Consider the following 24,683-nt stretch of genomic DNA (forward strand, 5'->3'; position numbering starts at 1 on the left):
TAAGCAGAATGCTGGCAATTTCCGTGTTGTTCGTACCAGCAACATCACTGACTTTACACATAGCTACATACCATGTCCCTGGAATTCATTTATAAACAATCATTACTTTGCACTACAGGAGTCTGGAAGTACTTTCTCAGCTACATTCCCTGCTTTGTGATATTTTGCTCTTTCCTTATACTGAATGGGGAAGCATCCAGCTTAAAGTACAAATAATGACTTAATTGTCTCTATTTATTCACTACATGCTCCTTCACTGCAGGTCAGGAATTGGAAAAATCATGAAAGCAATATTTCTGATCTGACTAGTTTACCCATTACAATGTTTAGGAGAACTCACCCCAGTTTTGTCAGTGGAAATGCTTTTTCTATATTTCTTTGTTTAAATCTTGTTATATGAACAGAGTATCAAAATTTGGTTATGCAAACCAGTGTTTACAACTACAGAAAAAATATGTTCTAAGTTTAAGCTTAAATTTAAACTTCCATGAAGTTCATGCTTACTTTGAACTTATTCTTTCTCAGTGGGGTCATGCGTCAGTGGGAAAGTTGAAATGGGAGACATATAAGAGGAAGAATAATAAGAAAATGCACGTTATGAATGTTAGTTTTTATATGTGGTTTAAAATTCATGTTTAGGTACAAAGTCAGTAACTCCAAGTAGAATAAAAATGTCATTAGGAATTCATTATTTTCCACTATTCAATTTACTTTTACAAGCATGTTTGCATGTTTGCATACATAATTTGGACACACAGTTGAAGAAGTTATGTACACAACATTTTTAGTAGTGATAAGTACTGCATGCTAATTTAGTCACATACATATTGTGATTAATATGTTTGTACAAGTGCATATTCTGCTTTTCAATTGTAAGAGAAACAGCATGCGTAATAAAAACATGGAAAATGTGATATAATAGGTTTGTTACCAAATGTAAATGTTACTGTCTTGTGCGCTGTTCCTAATTAGTAAGAAAGACTGTTGATATTCAGAACAGATTTATAATAGCTATGCTGCAATTACAAAAGGTTTACAAGGTATTCGCTTTATTTTGCCAGGAGGTGCCAGGAAGTAGGTAATTTGAATACAAACATGACTACCAAGCACTAACTGTATAAGCAAAACATTGCTCTCTGTCTGGCATTTAACTCAGCAAAAGTGTCTTCATGGAGTCCTAATCCAGGGTATTGCAGAGTTCTAACTAATGAAACAAAGACCCTTTCACTCTAAATCATTAGTTAAGATCCAGCTTAATATATTGGTTACTAAGATAACTAAGCATTGTCTGCTAATGGTTCACTGACCATGGAATACAACCACTGGTTCTTGATCGGCTGACCAGTTTCAACACTGCAAAAAACCCCACAAAACCAAACCCAAAACCCAACAATCCCTAATTTTACTTGGCACATGGCTACAAGCTTTGGACTGAAGATTTAAACTACTCAATGGGAAGTGCTGAGGTATCAGTGTCTTAAAGAATTTGGAAAATTTGGAAATTTTAATTTGAAATCCTATATTTGAGGATCTTAGTTTTTTTTTTTTTTTTTTTTTTTTTTTTTTTTCCATAGGGAAAATTGGAGTGATGAAACAGCAGATTGGAATCTTGAGAAAAACTGAGGGATTGTGTAGGAAACCATGGGGGAACAGATGTGGCTTACATCTTTTTTCTTGCTTTTCTCCCTGGAATCAGACATCAGCTGCCAAAATGTAACTTGTTATGTCATACCCAAAAGGATTTGTCTTTGAATTACCATATGAGTTTACACAGGCTTTAACTTACTGTTGGTGGTCTTGCTGCTGCTGCTCAGGAATATGTTGAATAACTTCATAGACTGTACTAAGCATATCCTGGCCTGAGATGAAGTCAGAGCCAGGAACAGATTGACTGGAAACCTAGAAGCAGCAAACAGTATTTCTGCCGTAATCACAAATAGGAAAAGATTCAACAGAAACAAAACTGATAGTGTAACTTCACATTTTTTTAACCACAGGTCCTCATTTCTCCATTAGCATTTTTTGTGTGTGGTTTTAACAGTTCATCTCTATTGGTTTACATTTCACCTTGGGCAAGAAGTTTTCATCATATTTACAGTAAATGAACAATAAACTTAAATTCAATTAGCATCTTAAAAGATTTAGGATGAAGCTCTTGCATTTAATATAGGAAGTATTTATATTAATGTACCACAAGTAAGAAAGGAATATTTAATAAAGTGATATTTAATAATAATAATATTTATATAATATTTAATATTTAATAAATATGAGTGACTGAACATAAACCAATGGAGTTTCTCCTGTTCCTTGAACTGTCACTGGAAATTAGAATGGATTTCATTGCTTTTACATCCATTCTGCTGTTTTGGTCAACAATGTCTATTTCTTGACTCACTAAGGCCCTGATTGTGCAAGATATTTAAATAAGGATGTGACTTTTTGATATGCTCCGCCCTAGGGATACCACAGTGTACTTAAGGCCATGATGATTTAGAACTTGAACTCTGTATTTCAACCTCCTATAGTCATGAACATTCACAGAGAGTTTGGCTTGTCTGTTTTCTCAAAGCCTTCTGTATTTGGTGCTGTAAAATTCCATCCTCTCCATTAACCTTTATTGTAACATTCTAGCTCTATATACGTTTCAATTTTTATATTAATTATTTAATTAATTATATTAATCCGTGATAGTTTTTGGCTAATAAATGTCATGTTTCTGTCAGATAATAATAACAAAATAGGTATGACTATTGATGTGACCCTGTGTGACCCTGTTTAAGAGCCATCCCTTACTTGACTACGCTGGTGTTCTCCAGATGTACAACACTGTATTCCCAGAAATTTTCCCTGGAAACACTTAGTTCTTCTTCTTTTCAGTTTCAGTCGGTTGTCCCTAAATTCAGTGGGCATAGTTCTCATTTTCCCTTTGTCGTTTTATATCTCACCAAAAAGATCACTAATGGCTTACAGAGTAATGTCAGCAGAGCCACAATGCAGAGGAGTAGCATATGTAGCAGGGTTTTTTCTGCCAGCAGAATGCCCGTGCCTATTTCTTCCCCCACAATACAGGAAACTAACTGTCAAATGTTAAGTGAGATTTAGTTGGCGTGTTTTTACAACCAAAAATTTAAATACTCCCTTGAGACTTTTCTGCACTGTCAAAGATGTAGAGCATGTTGAGTGAGCAAGAATATTAGGGCCAAGAAGAAAAATGGCATCCCAGTAATTAATTTGCTTGTCTGACATGAGCGCTTCAGTGTTAAATATCTAACCAAAACTAGCAATGTTCTTTTAATACAGGGTAACTGAACTGAGATTGTTCCCTTTAGAGCTTGAGTAGTTCCCTGCTGCACCGTGTTGACACAAATACCAAATTAATAATATAACTAAGGAAGAGTAAGTATTGGGAAACACTAGTGATGAATATAGTCCATTTAAATATCTGTAAAGAGCAACAAGAACAAACTGACAAAAGGATTCTAGTACAGATATTAAGTACTCTTTAAGGAATAAAAAAGAAACTAACTATCTGTTTATGGTGTAAAATCACATACCCTGGATCCACCAGCAAGATCAGGAACAGCAACAAATTCATATATTCCAAAGTCATCTGAAGCACTTTCATGTCCTAAAGTTAAAACAAACAAAATATTAAAAGAATATATCAATGTGTAATATGAATCCAGAAGACGCAGCTTAAATATGGATGAGCAAACTCATTTGGCCTAATTTTTAAAACATCTGAATATTGTTTTTTTAATCTGCTTTAAACCATTCCACTGCCAACATCCTAAACTGTCTCTGCCTTGGAACAATGTAGGGCACCTGCACAGCCAGTTTGCACAGTGCTTGGCTGGATTCAACACCTCAGACTAAGCAAAGTCACTAACTTCATTAACAGTTTTGGTAGAGCCATTGGGACTCTCTTTGTTGGAGAACTAAACATGCAGCTAACCAAGGCCCGTTCCATGACCATGAGACTGAACTACTTTCATTCCTAATAGGCAAGGGACCTAGTCCATAAGCTCCAGGTATCCTGAGATAGAAAAGAGATCATGTTACTAGTGTCACAATATTAAACCAGTTGACAAAATGTACCTGGGACTTCAGATACAATCTGTAGTTTGGGTAGGGGGTCTCTTTCTCTACCCTCATTAACTTGCCACTGTCCAGGAGATCTGAGACTCTTAGTAGTGTCTTGGAACTTCACTCTGTGGTACAGCCTGCAGCACTAAAGACAGCATTGGGATTCTCTCCTCTTGTAACACTTGCTGGTGTGAAGCACTCTCTATGCTACAGATTTTTTTTTTTACCTTCCTAGGTGCCATAAATTTCCCTATCTTCTATGCAGAGTGCAGCTGTGGTGCTTTGTCAGGGAAGGGATGGGGAGAAAAGTGCCACTCCAGTGCAGGATGGTGTGTTTCCAGCCTCTCCCTTCCAGGATTATGTCGGAAGGATTATGAAGGGAAAAGAAACAGTGACAAAAGCACACTGGGACCAGATGACTTAGAGAGTAGCAGCACAGAACTGAGTAGCGACTAAAGCATATACAGTATAATGTATTATCATTTCAGAATTTTGGAATTGCTTGGTGCCAGGAACATTCAGAAGAGTTGTTCTCTCATGGTATTTATCTCTCACTGCTATACCATAATAATACTAATTTAGATCCTCTTGGACAGATACAGATACAGGCAAATATGCGTTTTATCTTGGATTAAGCTTGAATTCAAACCAACAGGCTATGTACATACTGGTGTGAACTCCAGACAAGAGCTACACCCGTGCTGATGTGTCATCATTTTGGTCTTATCTTAAGTCAGCTAACACGAGTGTTTACAACGTAGTTCAAAATACAACTCCCTTCCTTTCCTTCCTTCTTTTTGTATCCAGAGACGCTCATTTTTGCAGAAATGGAATTTGACCTTATGCTCACATCTCTTTCATTCGTATTACCTGCAAATGTCTGTGCCTTTCTGTAATCAGTCTCTGGCCTAGAAAACATAAACATGATTTTCAGATTGATGTCACTGGCTAAGGAAAGAAAATTAATATGAAAAAAACACAATTCTCTTGGTGGAAATGACTGCAAGACGTACAAATGATTTAGTTTCATACCTACTCTGCAGCTTCTGTTGTATCACTGAAAAGAGGAGAAAAAGAAAAATCATTCTTTTTGCTCTAATGTTGCAAAAGAATAGCTGGAAGGTGCTTAACCATTACATACCTTTATAGGGCTGGTATCTTTTCCATAAGAATAGAAAGGCCATAACTAGGATCAAAAGTAATGAAATTCCAGTTACTACTGCAAGAGATGACAAAGATTTTCCTTTCTGAGCCAGCTTCTCCAATCCTGTGTCAAGGAAGATGAGTACTGTGTTTAGTCTCCTGCTCTGTATAATGTGCTATTATGACACAGAAAAATGCACCTTGAATTCATCTGAAGCTTGCAAAATTGTATGTATATATACACACACACTATATATATAAAAATATATATATATATTTATGTAAAATAGATATAAAATTTTGGTTATTGTGAATTGGTAATGATTTTATAGACATTGTTATATGTCTCCCTGTTTTATGTCTCTGTATGTTTTACTTCTTGATAGAATAGCTGCTCTTCAGTTAGTAGCTTCTCCCTTCTCGCTGGGGCTCCCTTAGACCTACTGGAGACACAAGGCAACAGGCTCCCCGATTTCTAGAGGGAAGGGGCTAGGGTTCTGCCTGAGTATGGCTCATAAGCAATGAGTTATGTGGTACAATTTTTCCAACTTTAGAAATATGTAAGCCTAATGTGGATTGTATAACAGTAGGACTAATACTCGGGGGTATGTAGTAGAGCCACCTCAACAATACACAGTGCATGCCCACATGCATTTCACAAGCATATCAGATGTAATGCAGCTCCTCACAAGGATTATACATGAATAGCCTCCATGCTGTTTCAGTGTTTGGCTTTCAGTGTAGATCCTTATTCTACATGTAATGATGTGGTTCTTCCTTTCTCTATGGGTAGTTAGGTCTTCTGAATGGTTGGAGTTAGTCTGTTGTATCTAACTAGCAGTCCCCGTGTTATACACATTTTCCTGTCTGTGCATGAAAAGGTAGTTTGTTGGTCCCTGGAAAAAATGCTATCAGTCTCTCAGATTGTCTGCACTTGCTTAAATAAATAAAATGAAATACCTCATCAAGTGCAACTATCACAAAGATAGTGGTATACAAGCTACAACACAGCAGCAAATATGATTGAGTATAGTCTCTAATATTATAACTGTATGCCTAAGATTGTGAAGTACAGTGTTTTTACCCTGGCTTTGCCAAAAGAATAAAGAATTGTAATCATAGTGATCAAGCAATTAATTTTTGAAGCTGAAACCCATCAGTTGAAAGCAGAGAATGCCTTTTTGGGGGAAAAAGAAACTAGTGCAGATTATAGTTGGAATAGCCCAGAGCCAATGATTTATGAAAGTTCATAGTTTGATCCATTCTACATTTAAGGTTGTTCAATGTACAGACAGGACCCTTTCTGTTATTATGCCATTAGTAGCTACTTGAAGGCTGAGGACAGCACACTCCAGTGGCTGGTCACAGGAATGGAGGTCAAGACAACAGTATTTGTAACTCCTAGAATTACTGCAGCCCTATTGTATGTATGGCTGAATGCAGATCTCCTTCCCTCCGGGTTTATTCCTTGTTTGAAACACATTGATATTCATACTTGTTTCAAGCAGTTTTTGCTAGGTGGGAGAGAAATCCTCCTAGCTGTAAGAGCTGTATAGTAGGAAGGGATAACTGAACTATTGTATTTTTTTCCTAAAGACTTTCAGATCACTGATAGTCTGATTGTTGCTCCAATCCCATCAGAAGCTAATAAATTATGTTCACGCATATTCAGGTCCAAATATATTCACAGTATTTCTTTCCTTTGCTCAGATTTTTTGCTGAGATACCTATGAACAGCAGTTTTCCAGCTGGACTTATGGATTTCTTTGCATGGATTTGCGATGCTTATGTCTGTCAGCCTGAACAATGGACATCTGCTCTCCTTGTTTATCTCACCAACAAATGGCTGAGATCTTTGTTCTGAACAAACAAAACTGCTTGTTTTTCTTTTTTCTAAAAGGCAATGGATTAGGTATTGTTGAACATCAGCAGCATACGTTCCTTAAATGAAAATACTTCTATTGATCCTTAGTAAGAAGAGATACTAGACTTCCTCAACCTCTTCTTTACTATGTGCTTTTCTTGGAGATTTCTGTTTCTCTCCCCGCCCCCCCCCCCCCAAAAAAAAAAAAAAAAAAAAAAAAAAAGCTGTGTTGCTATTTAACATAGGCACAATTGGGTGCAGGAACTGAACTTATAATGGAAGAGAAATAAAAGAGACATGGATTCAGTAGGACTTAGCAGTAAACTCATAGGTTCTAAAAAATGAAGACTCTGTTTTGTTTACCAGCAGATCGTAATAAAACCATTTAGCAGCACTGCAAATACAGCTTGTATTATTATCATACATTAAACTAAGATTCTTATCATTGCTAATCACACTGGAAAAGTATTAAAGGACCGTCATTGCTGTTAGTCTCTGCCTGGTTACTTTGATCAGTGATGTGTGCATGAAACTATCCTATGTATTGACCACCTAACAGCCCTAAGACTCATAGCTCCTAAGAGTGACACAGAGAGCTTTGGACAAAACCTGGCTATGGTAGGAAGGGCCTAACTTGGCATTCATCATCATCTCCATTTATCTTTATCTTTATTTTATATAAGATTTTATATAAGATTTTATATAAGATTTTATATAAAAATATCTTTATCTTTATTTTTATCTTTATCTTTTCATTTTTAAAGGTACAGAGTAAAAAAATAGAGTAAGAAATATATAATCTGCATATTAATTGGTCCTGATGAAGTTTGCCTATTGAGAAAGTATTTCTACTCCAGCAATAAAGCTCCAAATGGCCAAATGAGTTTTAGTGTCAAACTCCTACAAAAGTCCAGCATCTTAGCCATGACACACAAGGGTAAGCCATTGCAAGCCGTGACACACACAGGATAAATCCTCGACCCCCCCCCCCCCCATGGCCCTTTTACTTCATTGGTATCAGGACTTGGTTCTCATATATACTCTCTAAGAATGACTTCCTCCTTCTGGGGTGGACACTTCGCTCAAATGCTGCATTTGCTTAGCAATTAATTCATGTTCTTACCTACAGAAGTAACGATCACTGTGAAGTGAGCTTCGTCTCGTTTTCCGGTCACGTTGTTGAAAGCCCGGCACATGTAATGTATTGTCTTCTGGGCCACTTTATCAGATGTAACTTCCAGATGGGGTCCATATTTGATTACATGGGTGGTATTATCAGCCCTCTGAATCCACGAGTAAGTATTTGGTGGATTTGAATCAGCTGAGCAATCAAACAGTATAGCTTCTCCTACGTCAACTGTAAACACTGCCCCTATCTTCAGACCTTTATCTGATTTAACTCTAAGTCCATAAGGTCCATCTGCATTGAAGAAAAAAGAAACCATAGTGGAAAATTAAAAACAAAGTAGATATTTAAGGAAGGTATTTTAACATACATGCAATTTTTAACGTAGAATTTAACATGTAACTTTTAACTTAGAATTTTTTAATTAGGCTAGCCTTCAGAAGGGCTGTAATTAAACTCAATTATTTCAGTTAAAAGGTTTTTAGTACAATAATGTGATTTGTACTAAGTTTATCTCAGACTACACCCACTTAATATTGATCTAATTGCTGTTTAGAGAAACAGCACAGGTCTACGCATTGTTTATTATGATAAAAATAAAGAAAACTGAAGAGTAGTTGGAAGAGGCGTGAGGTAAAGGAGCAGTTCTTTCCATGGGTGTATTTGACCCTTTATACTTAAATACCAAGCTTATTGGTGTAATTCCTTTCTGTGAACATTTGAAAGTGAGCAAATTAACCTTGACATATATAAGCATCTACTCTAACACTTTGCAGTATAATAATTACTTGTGGAATTATACTACAGGTATGAGACAGAGAGAGCATTTAGTGGGCTTCAATTATTCCAACATTTCAGTTTCTTTCAAGAGCAAGCCTTTGAGCCTAAAGAAAGTTAGGCTTCTGCAGCTAATATAATCAGAAGAGACATATATTGTCCAATAGCCATGTGTTTGTCACTCAGAAATTTAAGCAGGCAAGTATTTTCTGGGTATCTTCATAGGAAAATGAGAAGAGAAATAATATATTTAAGTATGGTAATATTTCCTGTACTATTTTTAATAATCATTGAGGATCTTAGTTTTTTTTACACCTTTAATCTATTTTTACACAGATCTAAGTATGAAAAATATAACGTAGAGACTATAATAATTGAAATGTGCTTTATTAAATTATCTTTTTCAATCCAAAGAACTGATCACTTTAATGTTGATAATACCCTAAGGGCTTACATGCATAACTTAAAATGTACAAACCTAATATTAACAGATGCCACAAGAAGCCAGAAGAAAATATGCGGAGTGAACAGGAGTCATCTCTGTGACAAAGCTCTGCCAAGGGGCTCGCACAGAATGATAGAGCAAAAAGGCTGGTAATGCAATAGTATGTGTATTCTAGATGGCCTTATCAAGTAATACTCCACCTTCCTATGATTGACTGGAAATATTAAAATAGTACAGCTGGTTTTGAATGCAAAATTTCCTGCTGCATTAACGGAAATACTGTCATGTTTCAGACTCCATTTCTTACCAGGAATTTCAGGCTGACATTAGCCTCTAAAACACACACATTGTATTTATTTCGTGTTTGTCTTATTGTTGAGATTGATTTATTTTTCAACAACACTTAGGCAACCACCACATGGTTTTCTCTGTGCATTTTTTTCTTCTTTATTTATGTAGATTTTGAAAAGAGAATGTAGGCTATCACACTGCAAGCTCGTTTTAGTTCCTTTTTAAATAAATGCTCATATTTCACAATCTAAACTTGTCAAACTTCCATTTTCTTTACTTATTTCTTAGTGGTAAGCTTCTTCCAGTTTCATTTTAAGGAAAGCCTAACATCATGCCTAATACTGAACTGGAAAATACAAACCAGAGTCTCTACGTTGTGACTCAGTACTGCTCCAAACTATATTGCAGGGGGCACTGGGAAGAATCAAGGCATTTTTAAAAACCTAGGTGCTGAGACGCAGGGCTCCTCGTTGATCACGGGCTCTGTCGTTCCTGCGTCATTAGCTCTACTGTATCCAAGAATCGGTTCACCACACAGTAATAAATGCTTCAGGAAACTGCAAAGCCATCACTACTAAACCTTTCACCTAGCTGATTTCACTCCGAGTGAACTTTTTTCTCTGCACGAGGAGGCCTTTCAGTACACCAGCAGAGGCTTAGAGGTAACAGCAAAACATTTTCCTTGTTTTGGATGGGAAGGGAAGGGGCCATACTGAGCAGTGACTTTTTCATAAATGAAAGCCCTCGTGCATCATTTATAGGGAGGAACTCACTTTTTTACTTTTTGGGTTCCTCCTGCCCAACTGTTCTTTCTGTTATTAGCTTTTATTTTCAAGGATAATATAAGCACTGCTATATGTGAATAGAAATTAACTGTAGAAATATCTGACTGGTCTCCCGTGTTCCCTCACTGCAAAAGAGTCAGAACTGACTTCTGCTTTTATATTAATACCATGACAGTGCAGCATAAACAAGCAACACTAAAGCATAATTACATTTCAGTATGAAAGCCGCAAATCAAAAGAAACCATTATCAGAACTCCAACATGCACTGGAAGTATGTCAACAAAAAAAGAAATAATGAAATCTTGGCAAGGTCTGAAAAGCAGCATTCCTTGAAAAAATTAGGACAAGCATCAAGTAACCCTTCTGCCGTGCTTGTATCAGATTTTTGCCTCCTCCTAGACATCTGTACACCACTGTAATACCTAAATATTAGGATTTGAGACGCATCTCTAGTTTCATTAAAGGATGTTGTCATTCTTGATATGAGGATGGTTCTGAAAAGCAGATGATTGACAGTTTCCTCTCTAGGATTAAATGTATTCTAGCTTTTTGAAGTCCAGAGGAAGGAAATCCCACTTAATCTATTAAATTCAACTCCATCACCACAATACAGCAGTTTCTGTTACAGCCTCTATAACAGCAGCTTCTTCCAGTCTTGAAATAATGTATTTCTGGATCAAGATACTGCAATAATAATGTTCTGTGGTGCCCTATCATTAGAGTAAATGGAGAAGTGAAAAAAGGTTAATGAAAAATGACAAACAAAACTAAACACTTTTGATTCTCAGTGAAAAAGCTGAATAATTGCCTTCGTGGATCAGGCAGTTCTACTTCTCCTTTGCAGTATCATTCTCAACAGAAACGAGTCTCTTGTCTCAGTAAAGCCAGTTAACTAAATGACTTGTAAAGTAATAAATCACCTGTTCTGAGTAACAATTTACTGCTCTGTGGGAATATTTCTAATTGCTCCTATCACCATGAGACTGTTACAGTTTCCAAGCAGATGGCAGGTATTTACTGTGAGTGACCTTTTTTTTTACCACTTACAGTAACTCCCCCGCAGCAATGGCATATGGCACACAGAGATCCTGGGGCCTGTTCTGGATTGTTATTGACAACTGGTTGATGGAAGACAAACTGCCTCTGCCGGCAGCGCTGGACCTGAATGATGGGACTTAATAGAGCTCAAGAAGCAAGATCCTCACTCCCATTACTGATTTGAACAGGGGTAGCACCTCAGGTGTCGCAGTCTTTCAATATTGCATTGTTTTCCTTTAATATTTTCTTTGGATTTTAAATTATGCACAAAGCAAACCCTCAGTTCTGATGGAATTAAAAGCACCTTCTGGAAATGTAAATCCTTTTAAGAATATTTCCATATGTGGAGAAAAACTGAATCTCAAAATATTTTAGTATATCAAAATCACTCAGAGAAAAGTTCTAGAAATTTGAATGTTGAAATAACTTTTTAAAGTTCTGCAAAACAATAGGTTGAAAACAGATTTTCATTTCAGAACCTGGAATGATTTTTCAAATCTGTAGGAAAATACATGTAGTTCAGTGAGGGAGAAGAGAGGAAGCAGTACAAGAAGTGAGACTAAAGAGCACACAGCTTGTGACAGCAAGCGTCCCAGACACCCATCAGTGCAAAACGCTCTCTGGAGCAAACTGTGCATGCAACAAAGCAGAAATCCGAATGCTGAACAGACTGCCACAAATTAACAGAAAAGTCAGAATGGTTGCGAGAGTAAAAGATATTTATCTAGCCTAATCTGATGTGTGAGAGACTGTCATGTCGTGCTGGATATAGTGTTCCAATATTTTGTGTAGCTGCTTTTTGAAGGGAGAGGCATAGAAGGCCCATTCATATTTTATTAAAGAGAGGAAAGCAATACAGGCAGCACATTGATACGTATGCAGCTCTCATTCTTAGCACCTTAAGCACTTAGGTGAGCTGAGACTGTACAACAGCAGATGTGCTCCTTGGAGGAAAGAATTTTTTATTATTATTAGTATTAAAGGGACATTAATACTCCATCACTACTGGTTATTTCCTTGCAGAGCATTTTATCATGAGTCCTCCAGCTAATGCGAATGGAAGGTCAATTTGCATCTATGCAGACACTTTTCTGCAGTTCCTTCACCACGTTTGCACTGCTGTCATTTGTCTAAGCTGCACCTAAGTGATCAGCTTTCTCCTAACAAAGTCCTTCTTAGTTTTCATAATTTGGACATAACTTGTTTATCCTTTCCTGGTGCTATGTATAGACCCCCCTCTAGATGCCAGACGCCCATACCTCCCATCAGATTCTTCCAACTTATAATAAAAGTAAATAAATAGCAGAATGGTTAATCAGAGAAAAAGAAGGAGAAGGAAAATATGACTTAGTGAGAGGTGTAGCTACCTCATACCAAGTGTAAGGCATGAGCTATCTATCACTTGCAATATCACAGAGCCAGGCAAAGGCAGGAGTGAGCATGGACACATCCCATCCCATTCCTCACATTGGGCCAGCTGTGCTATGCTATTAGGTAAAATGGTTATACCTGAACAAGGCTGGTATGATGGCAAAGTAAATCCTCACCTGCCTACTTGCAGCTCTTCTCCACTGTAAAGGACACTTCGACCCCTAAAGACATGAAGATTATAGCCTGGCAAGGTCACACACCACACACATAGCATGTGTTACTTGCAAATCATGGAGGCACTGGGAGTTGACATTACAGGAGGGATAAGGAACAAAGTGAGAGTGCCCTTTCTAAGATTTAAAGCATAATTGTTGATGTTTCATCTGAGATTAAACCAATCTTTTGTCTCCTCTAATTCATTCCATCAATGAACTCAATCTACATTCATAGTTAGAGTTTCTCAGGTGTTTTTTATATGTTTTAAAGACCTTAAAAATCAACAATGTTCTTTTTAGCTAAATATAAACATATCAGTTTGCTTAGAACTCATTTAAACAGATACCTTAAAAACCACCAACAGAAAACTCTCAGAATAAGTCACACCAGTGTCCTGTAAGCAATGATATTAGCACTACTTCAGGCTGTCATAGCCTAATCATCATGGCCTATTATGGAATTCTTTGGTGATGCTACTGGTCTAATCTTTATCCTGTCACTTGAATGACACCTTTTGACTGGGGGGTACTGGCAGGAGCTTGGAATTGGGTTGTTAGATCCGCCTAACAGGAATCTCCAATCTGATTCTTCTCTTATCCTCACCCATAAATGTCTGTAAGCAAGTTGTCCAAAGAGCTACCTTGTCATAAAGACAAAATTAAATCTGAATTGAGAATCTTCTTTTTTAAGTGTGTTGAAGAACAACGTACTTCAGCAGAAAAAAAAATTCTTTCATTAGACTAATATAGCTGGAGAAAAAGGGTTTAGAGGCACACAAATCTCTCATCCTGTGTGAAAAAGGAAGAGACAATCTCAAGCAATGTAGCAGCCTGGCACTCTTTCTTGTATTTTACCTAAACTACTGAGTTCAAACTACTTACAGAACTTGTTTCTCTTAAAACGATTAAATGATTGCAGTTTCCACAGTGCTATCTCTTTAGGCACCCATGCAAATAGGTAGTGAACAATAACAACAGTAAAATAATGAATAGTTCTGAAACCCAAACTGTTAGCATCTCTGAATTTTGTAGGAATCAGCATGTAACCTTTTAATGGAATTAAGGAAAACCTTTGGAACATAAGAATGGACTTCTTGTACCACTAAATTCAATCTTCCACTATAGTGAACCATCATATCATAGAATCACATTCATGAATTTGTCAAGTCCATTGTAAAAGCAATTTGCAGAGCTTTTGCAGAATCTCCTTACTACCATAGTTAGCATCTAGTTTCTGTTCCAAATGCATTCATGGCTAGTTCAGGGTTTAGTCTTCTGCCAACACTATTCTTTATGCAACTTTTTTTTCTCTCTCATGTTTACCACTTGATGTGGAAAGCAAGCGCTTCTCCTTTCAGCTTTTATTTTGCTAAACCAAAATGAGTTCTTTTGGTCTCTTCTTGTAAGGTAGGGTCTTCTGTTCTCTCTGAGTTCATTGTTCTTAAATATGGATCACTGGAACTGTATACAGTATTACAAACAAGGTCTCATCTTGTATGTGGCATTAGTTTTCCCCTTATTTATTGGAAATACTTTGCCAACACACCCTAGAATTACATGCATCTTTTTCACGGCTGAATCCCACTGCCAATTTACAGACATCTTGTGATCAGCATAATCCCTCAAGTTCTCTGGCTCAGTTATTTCCATACAAATCTCCATCTTATCAGAAGTTCATGCTTCTGTTCTCTAACTGCATAACCTTGTATTTCGCAATAGTGAAAGTGAGTTCTACTACTGTTTTTCAAATTCATTCAGTCCTCCTACTTTTATATCACAGGTGAACCTCACTGACATACTCCCAGTCTTTATGCTGATATCATTAATGAAAGTATTAAACAGGTTTTGGCTCAAAATGATTATGAGGAATTCCACCCGTAACAATCCTTCAAAAATCTACCATCTTAACAACTACATAACACAGAGTAATTTTAAGAAGTAAAAGGTTACAGCTGTTACAAATAAAATTATTTTCAATAATACATATAATGTTGACTCAACTGCATATTTGCCATAGTTAGAGATACTCTCTCCGGCCAAAGCAATTACACAAAGGTAGTTAGGAATATTTAAAGTACTCACAATATATGGTTGGTGCAATTATCTCGCTTTCCATTGCACTGACAGGATTGGATACCAAACAGCTGTAATTCCCAATGTCTTCTTTTACAACAGGAAGAATTAAAAGTGTCGCATTGTCTGATGAGAAGGTGTAATTAGGGCCAGCAGGGAGACGCTTGCCATTTTTCATCCACTGGTAGACTACCCTTGTACCTTTTCCCACAGTACATTTTAATGTCATATTCCCTACATACTCCACTACCCCTGAAGATGGTTCAGTATGTACAATTGGTTTTGTGACAGGAACTGTAAAGTAAATAGATAAGAAGAGTTATAAAAGTGACTAGCCAGTACACTATAGTCTTCACTGTCAAGGTGATACAAATAGCAGCCATCTTCTCTGGGAAGTACTCATGTTTCAATTTTTGGTTGTGAAATATGGTTAAAAGTTGAAAAAAGAGGGCCAAAGTCTCATCTGGTTACCTCAAGAATTGTTCCAAGTACTTAAATAAAACTAGAGTTTCTTTTACTGTCACATACTGTGGACACTGTCTCATGAGCAAAAGACATTACCTGCAGCCACAAAAATGAAAGCGTGCAAGGCATGACAGTGCCCACAGTATGCGACTCCCTCAGTATTATCTCATGTAACTTGCTCAAGACTGAGAATGCCTGAAATACGCTGTTCGTCAAGTCATGATGACGATTGCAAAATGGAAAAGGCATGGGAGTTTAGTGGCAGCTACAGTTTTATCATGCTAACATGCCATTCATTTAATTATTTCTAGCCCAACAGTTACAGTGCTCCATCCATACAATCCATAAATTATAATAGTGTCTTACCATTCTTTTAGATCATTCTTTTCTATTTTCCTTTCTTATCCCCACTGGACAGAACAGAGTACAAATAGTGGACTTCAGTATTTCAAGAATTCAGATCTGGCATTTTTTTTTAACAGACACAAAGTCACCAGCAACAGTCAATGACTCCCCTTTGATAATTACAGAAGGTAAGAGACATTCTAGGCCCAAGTAAAGATCTAAACTAATAAAAGAGAGAATGAAGGGCCAGTCAGCTCTTTTCTATCTGACTGAGGGAGTGTAGAGTGCAATCAAATCTTTCAGTAAAAGGACTGAAGACAGTGATCTGCAAGAGCCTACGGGTGGGGTCAAATTTTGACCCCTCAAATTCCCTTGTGTTCTTCCCTTACTTACAGACACCTTTGCACAATCCTCTAACTTGCAGGCAGAATAAAATCCTGAGTTGGCAAATGGCTACAGAATTTCCTCAGGGAACGGCTGTTCAGGAAAGAAGACTACTTGAATGTTAATGCATCCTCATGACTGATAGAACAGTACAGCCTTTTGAAACATTACTTCTTATCAGTCTGTCTAATTTCATGTTAACTATTGATTTCTATACTTCAGTTTTTTACTTATGACAAATACTAGTCAACGTACTAATTTTGTCTGAAGATGACATATTGTATCATTCCCCCAGCAGCTACAGAAAATAACATAACTTACTTAATTGTTAGTATTTACTCATGCCCAGTTAGATTAAGTTATATACTATTGTAGCTGGATTCTAAGAATGGGTACTTCAAAATTATTGCAACTTTATTTGCAAAATGAAAATACTATATTTTACTAACTTACCATCAACAGCTACTTGAATCTTTTGACTGGCAGCTATTGTCCTATTTCCACGGACATTGACTTTTACAATGTAATTGCCCTCATCACTGATATGTAATGGATTGATCATCAAAGATGCATTCGGTGGTATGAGGGTAAATTTGTGCTGATATTCCAAGTCTGGAACTACCGTCTGATTTACAGAGCCAAGCAAGTATTTTGGATTAGTTTGAGGCCTTTCAAACAGCCAAATAATCTGGACTTCAGAAGCCGTAGTGTTGAAATTATAGTTAACAATAAGATGGAGTGGTTGCCCCTCAATACCATGGATAGTATGAGATGGTACCGTCAACTTTAACGCAGAACAAACACCTGCATAAAAAAGAAGCAACAAAAAAAAAAAATAAAATAAACAAAGCCATACCACAAGTAGGAGCACTGGAAAATTCAAATGAGAAATTCTCATAGAAAAAAAGAATTAAAGTTTACGTTTTTTTTTTTAATGGCTATGACTCAGATTTCAGGGAAGAAAGAGGAAAACTCTCAGTGGCTTCAGTGGAGTTTGGTCTAGCTATGTAGCTCCAGCTTTAAAATTTATGGAAAGCCAAAGCTTTCCATATCCAGCAAAGGATATTTGTGATCCCTGGGCAGAGGACATTCTGTTGTTAAAAGTCTGACAAAAAATGAGAGAAAGTGCATTTGCCTTATAGTTTTAAATACTTTCACTTTAAAATTGTCCTAGTTTTTAGAACTTACATTGTCTAACTGTCTAGGACTGCAGGCACAATTTGTGTTTTGGAGGGGTTAGCCAGGGAGAAATTTCTTACTATTATTTTGTCATCTGCACTGAGAAACCAACTGAAGAATCTAACAAGTAACAGTTTCATGAATTTGTCCAAATAAAATAATATGTAGTTACGATTGTTGCAGGCACAGTACACTTAAGACTATATTCCAGATACTAGATCACAAAAGTCAATTATTCCAGTTGTAGAAAACAGCAGAATTAAAGTTTGCTGTTGATATGGACAAAAGCAAAATTTTGTGTTTCATGATTAATCCTCTGCTCCAAGAATCCTGCCTCCTTTAGGGTGCAAAATGGCCACTAGTTCAGTTCCTTGTCTGCTTTCCCATGTTTTATTTCCTAATCAGTCTTCATTGTGTCAACCTTAGATTTATAGCATATTATTAAAATTTTGCTCTTAGGACTGAGTGATCAATTTCTATGTGAACTTTTCCACGGCACTCTTAAGTGTAGCAATGGAATGAAGCACTGACATTAATGAATTGATTTCATAACACCAGTATAATTGATAAGACTTTGCAGACCAGGACTTGAAGCATAAAGAAAATTAACAGCAAAGGTATCCACTGATTTTGGATTACCAATTTGAGATATCAAGGCCTGGATTTTTCAAAACACATACAATTACAAATAGCATTTACTATGTTCAAGATACACCTCCAATTGACTTCAGTTACTGCTTTGAGCACTCAGCATTTCTGCAAAGTGCAAGTGCTAAGTCAAAACCCCAGAAACAGGCAACCTCCTATCAGTAGCTACATGTACATAGTACACTGATTTATGTAATCTGTCCAGCACATAGGAACTCACTGGAGACTGAAAGAATGCATTTGACAGGGCAGCATTCAGCTGCTTTCACCACGTACCATCCATTCTCCTCCTGCTACTGAATGTCTAATTCTTCACACACTTCCAATGTTTTATCTGCAATAAAATAACTCTCCTGCATACCAGTACATATACCCTCTTGGAGAAAAGGGGGAGCAGGGAGAGCTATGTGACAAAAATGGTATGTAACTGTGCTACTAAAGATTAATATAATCGATAATTGTTTCTTGCATTTCCCAGCTTCATAGTATGTGTCTTTATGACAAAAAGATGTTTGTTAAAGGCTCATGTGTGTCTAATTTCTTAGGTTATATAACAGCAAGGGATATAAAAAATCAATTTGGTAGAATAATATGGCATCTGTATGTCATGTCTTTTGGGTTAGAATCTTCAGATTTCACTGCACAGCTGTTTACCGCTTGAGCTGATAGAGCTAATGCAAATAAAACAGTGCTGTGTGACTGTGGATTAGGGTAGGGTTATGAAAAAGGGGTAGGGGGTAACAGATGCAGCATAGAAATATATAATGCCAGAAATTCATGTCAGAGATACTCTTGGAGGGCATGAAAAGAAGCAGAGCAGAGAAAAAGATATGGTGGGGTGTGGGAGAGGACTCGGTCCTGGGTGGCTAGCAATGTTGTCTGAAGGTTCTGCACAAAAAAAAAAAAAAAAAAAAACCCAACAACAAAAAAACCCCTCCATGATACTAAGCCTATTTCAGGAAGAACATATATTTGTGAAGAAATCTCTGGTCATATTCTGTCAATTCAGCAGCTAGGAAGATCTGGTCAATACAAAGCCGGCTACAAGCCTATAAAAAAGTCACTTTGTAGCTGGCTCCTAATTCTAATTAATTCTTGCCTCCCACCTGAACACATTTCAGGAAGCTGAGCAATATTGTATCAACCACAAAAGATAGTTCCCAGCATGAAAACCAAAGGGAAACAGCTTATTGTAACTACTTGGTGGAGCACTCTAGGGGTGATGTGTATAAAGCAACTGAAACATGACTGAAAGACTGGCAAACCCACTTTCTCCAGAAATAAAGAGGAAGAGGGCAGACGAGACTTCTGATTGCATGGACACTGGTGTGGAAAGCAAGGTGTAGGACCAGCTCGGATGGGAGTAAAATGGCACAGGGGAGGAAGAGTGTCAGAAAAGAGATGAAGAGACTTAAGTGGAGGATGGACAGGAGGGACATATTGACATGTTAACTTTTTCTAGATCAAAAATCTGAAGCATCTGAAGCATATCAGATTAAAGCTTTCCTCCTACCCTTTTCTAAAAATGCTTGTGCCTCATGTTCTTACATTATTTTCTAATAGTGCATGGCTCTTAGGGACTTGCTAAACTCTGGCTAATGGGAGATCAGTTTTGTTGGTTTTTGTAACATTTTTCAGAGGTGGATTCTCCCCTTGCAAACCTTACATTACAGATCAGATTTAAACTGTTGTTACCTATGTGAAAAAAACCGAAAAAGCACAATTCCTCAGCAAAATCCTTCACAAAATATTTGATGTTGAAGATATATTTCATGTAGCCCACCTAATACATTTGAACTTTTAAAACTCTTTAAATCAAGTCCTATAAATTGAAAATACTGGGAAATCTCTAAATGAATAATTGAAAGATCTGGCCACATCCTTTCTCCCTCTTTACACATGAAATTATTCAATTTCTGAGTTTATGCAGCTTCCAATAACTGATTGTACTGTGCACAAGAAGCTAGTGACAGCTGCTATAGTAATCAGAAAATATGTATAACTTAATTCTCAGATTTGTGTGCATAGAAAATTGGCAAAGAACAAGCAGATCTAGCAAGCACAGGGATAATGGGAACCACCAGTATAAAAGCTATCACCATAGCTGAATCTCAAACATTTTCATAGAGAATAAGAGAGAATTTCATACAAAGTAAGAGAGAATAAAGAGAAATGTAGCTGGAAAATTTTACTTATATCAAGTTAAAAAACGTACCAACAGAAACAGTAAAAAAAAACCCTTTAACTTGGTTCCTGGTGATCTGTGGAGAAAAGTGGCTCCATTTAAGAGCTTAGGAAAACATTCTGAATTGCAGTTAAGGAAATTCCATTTGCAAAGACCAGAAAAGAAGGGCTGTTTTCCCCTTTTCCAGGCAGTGGGCTGCAGTCCGTTAAGAGTGGCTTGGGAGCGACCGGGGTTTTGCTGTTCACTCCGAGCCTGAGCCTGCTAAGGTGGTTTCATAAGGTGCAGTCAGCACGTGGGAACTCCCCTACAGCTGGGAAAGGTGAGGGGAAACAGAGACCGAAGTTTGGAGAAGTCGTTATCAGATAATGCTATTCAGTAAAAAGCTGGTGTTTTATAGCAGGAATACCAGGTGACTTCTGGATTTCACAGAGTTCAAATCTCCTGCAGTCTGGAACATCAGACTAATTTCATACATTTTTACTTTTAAGGTTCTTATGACTAATCCTTGAATTAATGTAATAGTAAAATCAAGTCAATGGGGCCAAACTCAGTGAAAAACAGAAATAATCTGGTAGGCACATATCCCTTATTATTTAAACCTATCTCTATAGCCTTCTAAATATAATACGCATTTTTCCGTCAGGATGGAATTCCTGAAACTAGTTTTTATACAATGACTATAAGCAAAGTGGGTTGTGCCAAAATGACCTCCATTAGTAACTCAGGGATCTGTGTTTTGCTATCACTAGTATTAGCAAGCACAACAGAACCGTTGACATAAAACAAGGGCTGCAGCTTTAGTTTAAATAAAACTATGACATAACTTTTGAGTTTACTGCATAAACCAAAACCTGCTTAGCGAGGTTTTATCATTCTCTGAATTTAACACGCACATCTCCTTGCCAAAGTGAGTTTGGATTCTCAACTGCTTTGCACATGAGCGATCATTAAGCTCTTTCCAAGAATACTGCACTTGGTCTAAATTGCCATTAAATCAGTGGCAACACTTTCTACAATTTTTGCAAATATGTTCATTTGTGAAAAAAAAGATAATATGGAGCAGGAATTCTGCTATTTTCATCTCCATTTAAAGGGAGGAACTGAGGCATAATCTTTATGAATTTGGGATTTTCACTGAACAGAGGGTTTTGTTGAGCTTGGCTATTTGACTTAATTCTAGCCACTGAAACCAATGTCTTCAGTGGGCTTTGTATCCCACCCCCAATGAGTCTGATTCCTACCATGACAAAAAGTACAAGTTACACATTTCTCATACTAAGAAATTTGTAGTTCTGAGTGAGAGTACAAGATGAGACTTCCTGGTGAACACACCAATATTTGTTGTAGGATTTTAATCGAAAAGGTCCAACCAAGATATAATGCAGATAAAGAACTGTATTTTTATCAACTAGAGTTTTCATTTTTAAAGAAGAAATCTGATAATCTTCATAAAAAACTGTAGCTGTTTTGAAACCAAAGGGCTTTACAAAGTATTTAACTCAAAATCGAGGAAAATAGTTCACTGTGTATGAAGCTAACAGAGAGGATAAGAGAAAAATTGTCCTTACCCATGAACCAGTAGAGGATGTAGTAAATTTGTAAAATTATATATTCCTTCTGTTAATATTTAAAAAACAATTAAGTACAGCAAAAGTGAATTACAGGAGTTTGTAGAAATTTAACTTTATCTAACATTTATTGACAGGAAATTGCTATAAAATGCATAAACATCTATTTTTTACCAAATGCAAAGATAACATGTATGTTTAGGAAAACTGCACCCAGATACTGAACAAAAGTACTATTAATGGAAAAGACATCTTCATATGATCAAAAGATTAAATTATTTTTAATATCAAATACATTTAAATATTGAATATAAATTTTACCTAATAACTATAAGGCATCACAATAGGAACTGAAAAATAAGTCAGCACCACTACAACATCATACATTTTTAAAGAGATGAGTGACATCTATAATAAACTTTGGCTCTGAACCTGTCAAGCCTTGTCAAAAAGAATGTACCATGTATATATTACTTACTAAAAAACGGCACTATATATACATACAGTCAATGTCAATGTTTTATTTACAGATATGTATAGTGCTAAGTTTCAACAGTTTATAAAAATTTCTAGTTCCATTCACAAAATGGTGGCATTTGCTGATTAAAACCCTTTAGACTACTTTCTTAAAATAAAACATCTGACAATATAATAAAAAAGTCTTTAAGTTTAGGAGTATAAAAATAAGTCACATTTTCACAATGACAATCAAATACAATTCATACTGTTCCTTACCTACAAGTAGAAAATATATTTTGCATTGTAAGTCACAAAGTAAGTTGCTAAAGGGCTCCATGAAAGCATCCTGTCCCATACAAATACCACCTTCTTCTCAGTGTTAAGTCAGAGCTTGGACCAGCAGCTGCTGGTTTATTTGCTAGGAAAATCAGCAATGAGTTAACAGGCCCTATCCTGTCCCCTGCCTTGTGTGATTTGAATATGTGTATACAAAGAACAAAGGGAGTGGAGCACCTGTTAGATTAGTACCCATCCTCATTGCCTCTGACTTTATCATAACCCTTCCCCAGTACAGTCACCGCAAATATGACACAGAATATAATAAATGAGGTGCAGAATATGAAGCACTCTGAATTAATAAAAATAAGTGAATGTTCACATTGTACATGTTAGATAGGTATTAATGTCATATAGTTACACAGTGACATAAAAGAACTGCTGTGCTGTTACATTATTCTACTTATTTCAAATGAGATCCCAGTGTTCATACCTTTTTTTCAGATGTCTTTTCCAGTGACACACTCATTTTCTGTTATATTAACATGTAATATTAAACAGCTATTACAGAGCCTTGCCTAAAACTTTTTTTTTTTTTTTTTAAAAAAAAAAGGATAATAGATAACATAGTAGCTAGGAAAATGGTAAATCTTCCCTCTTTCTAGTGCTTTTTTCCTGTAACTTTTTCAAGGTTTTTCCTTAACATGCTTACTCAGAGATGATTTTGTTCCCTTACATGTGTGTAATGTGAAAGGTCTATCAGGAATCTTCTAATAAAAAATCCTCTAGGTAAAGTGGACAAATTACTAAAGCTGTTGAGTTAGCTGCTTATTACTGTTTATTCTGCAGTAACTAGCATAAGTTTAAATTAATATTAAAATTAATGTATGCTTTGGATTTGTCCAAAGCTGTCACTCAGTGTACAAATCTAATCAGCACCAAACCAGGCAACCCTCCCAGAGTTGTGTGTGCAGTAACAGTCTGCAACAGCAAATATTTGCATCAACAGAGATAGTTTATCCATAGAAAAACACACTTTAAGTTTTCACTGTACAGCACTTAGGCAGACTATTATGGATTAACAAATCTAAGGCTATACTGTATCCTGCCTTGTGTAGGAGGGATTGATTGCAAGGAGTCATCTCCTTCTCCCACCTACTATGTGCCTGTGCCGGTGTTAAGAGCAGGGGTCCTGCAAGGTGCTAAGCAACCTCTGAATTTTACTGAAGTTAAAAGATGAAAATTTCCAGAACCTTCCAGAATTTTTAGCAACTTCATATAATCAAAAGTAAGAAATACGTGAGTTATTTCAAAGCAACAGAAGTATATACAACAGTGATCCCAGCAGAAATGATGTCATTGCCCACGTGAGCTAGCAGATGAAGAGGACATTTTACATACTCCCAGGGGCTTCAAGCATCTATTCTCCTGCTCCTCCTGAATGCTGTTGATTATAATCTTTGTTTAATCCACTGAACTGTAGGCTAGGCATGTCGTATCTTTAACTTTTTATAAAACCTGAGCTTTTTTCTATAGAATTTATTTTTTCTATAGAATTCTAGTTTGTACTGATTGTTAAATAGCATTTAGATTTAATACAAATCAAAGCTCACGTATTTATTTTTAATGGACGCAACCACATTAAAGTTGTATTAAAGCAACTTTATTTGTGGTAATAATATTCTGAATAATTTGGTGTTTCAGCTATTTTTAGTTATTACTAATAACTTTGTGTTAAATTCACTAGAGATTTTGTGCAGAAATAACTAAGAATGTTATTTTCAATGATAGCCAGAACAAATAAGTTCATTAAAGAATAATCAAAGTTCATTTCATCATCCTGCCATCTAATACAGAATGAAATACACCCTTTTTCTTCAAACATATTCTGCAACAGGTACTTGGGCAGTTGTGCAGCTGAGTAGTGGTATTAAGAAACATGTGCTGCGCTGATCT

The 24,683-nt window shown here is 36.5% G+C and overlaps 1 protein-coding gene across 1 annotated transcript; it reads right to left on the reverse strand.

Annotated features, from left to right (window-relative positions):
• Positions 1–1,782: 1,782 nt before the first annotated feature.
• Positions 1,783–22,796, reverse strand: HEPACAM2 (HEPACAM family member 2). Its single transcript, XM_062567747.1, is given in 10 exon segments — positions 1,783–1,899; positions 3,558–3,631; positions 4,960–4,997; positions 5,122–5,146; positions 5,231–5,356; positions 8,220–8,516; positions 15,228–15,512; positions 16,866–17,216; positions 22,728–22,763; positions 22,766–22,796. Coding segments are annotated over 10 exon segments (1,380 nt in total).
• Positions 22,797–24,683: the final 1,887 nt, after the last annotated feature.

Source organism: Rhea pennata, chromosome 2 (assembly GCF_028389875.1).
Source record: "Rhea pennata isolate bPtePen1 chromosome 2, bPtePen1.pri, whole genome shotgun sequence".
Lineage (NCBI taxonomy): Eukaryota > Metazoa > Chordata > Aves > Rheiformes > Rheidae > Rhea > Rhea pennata.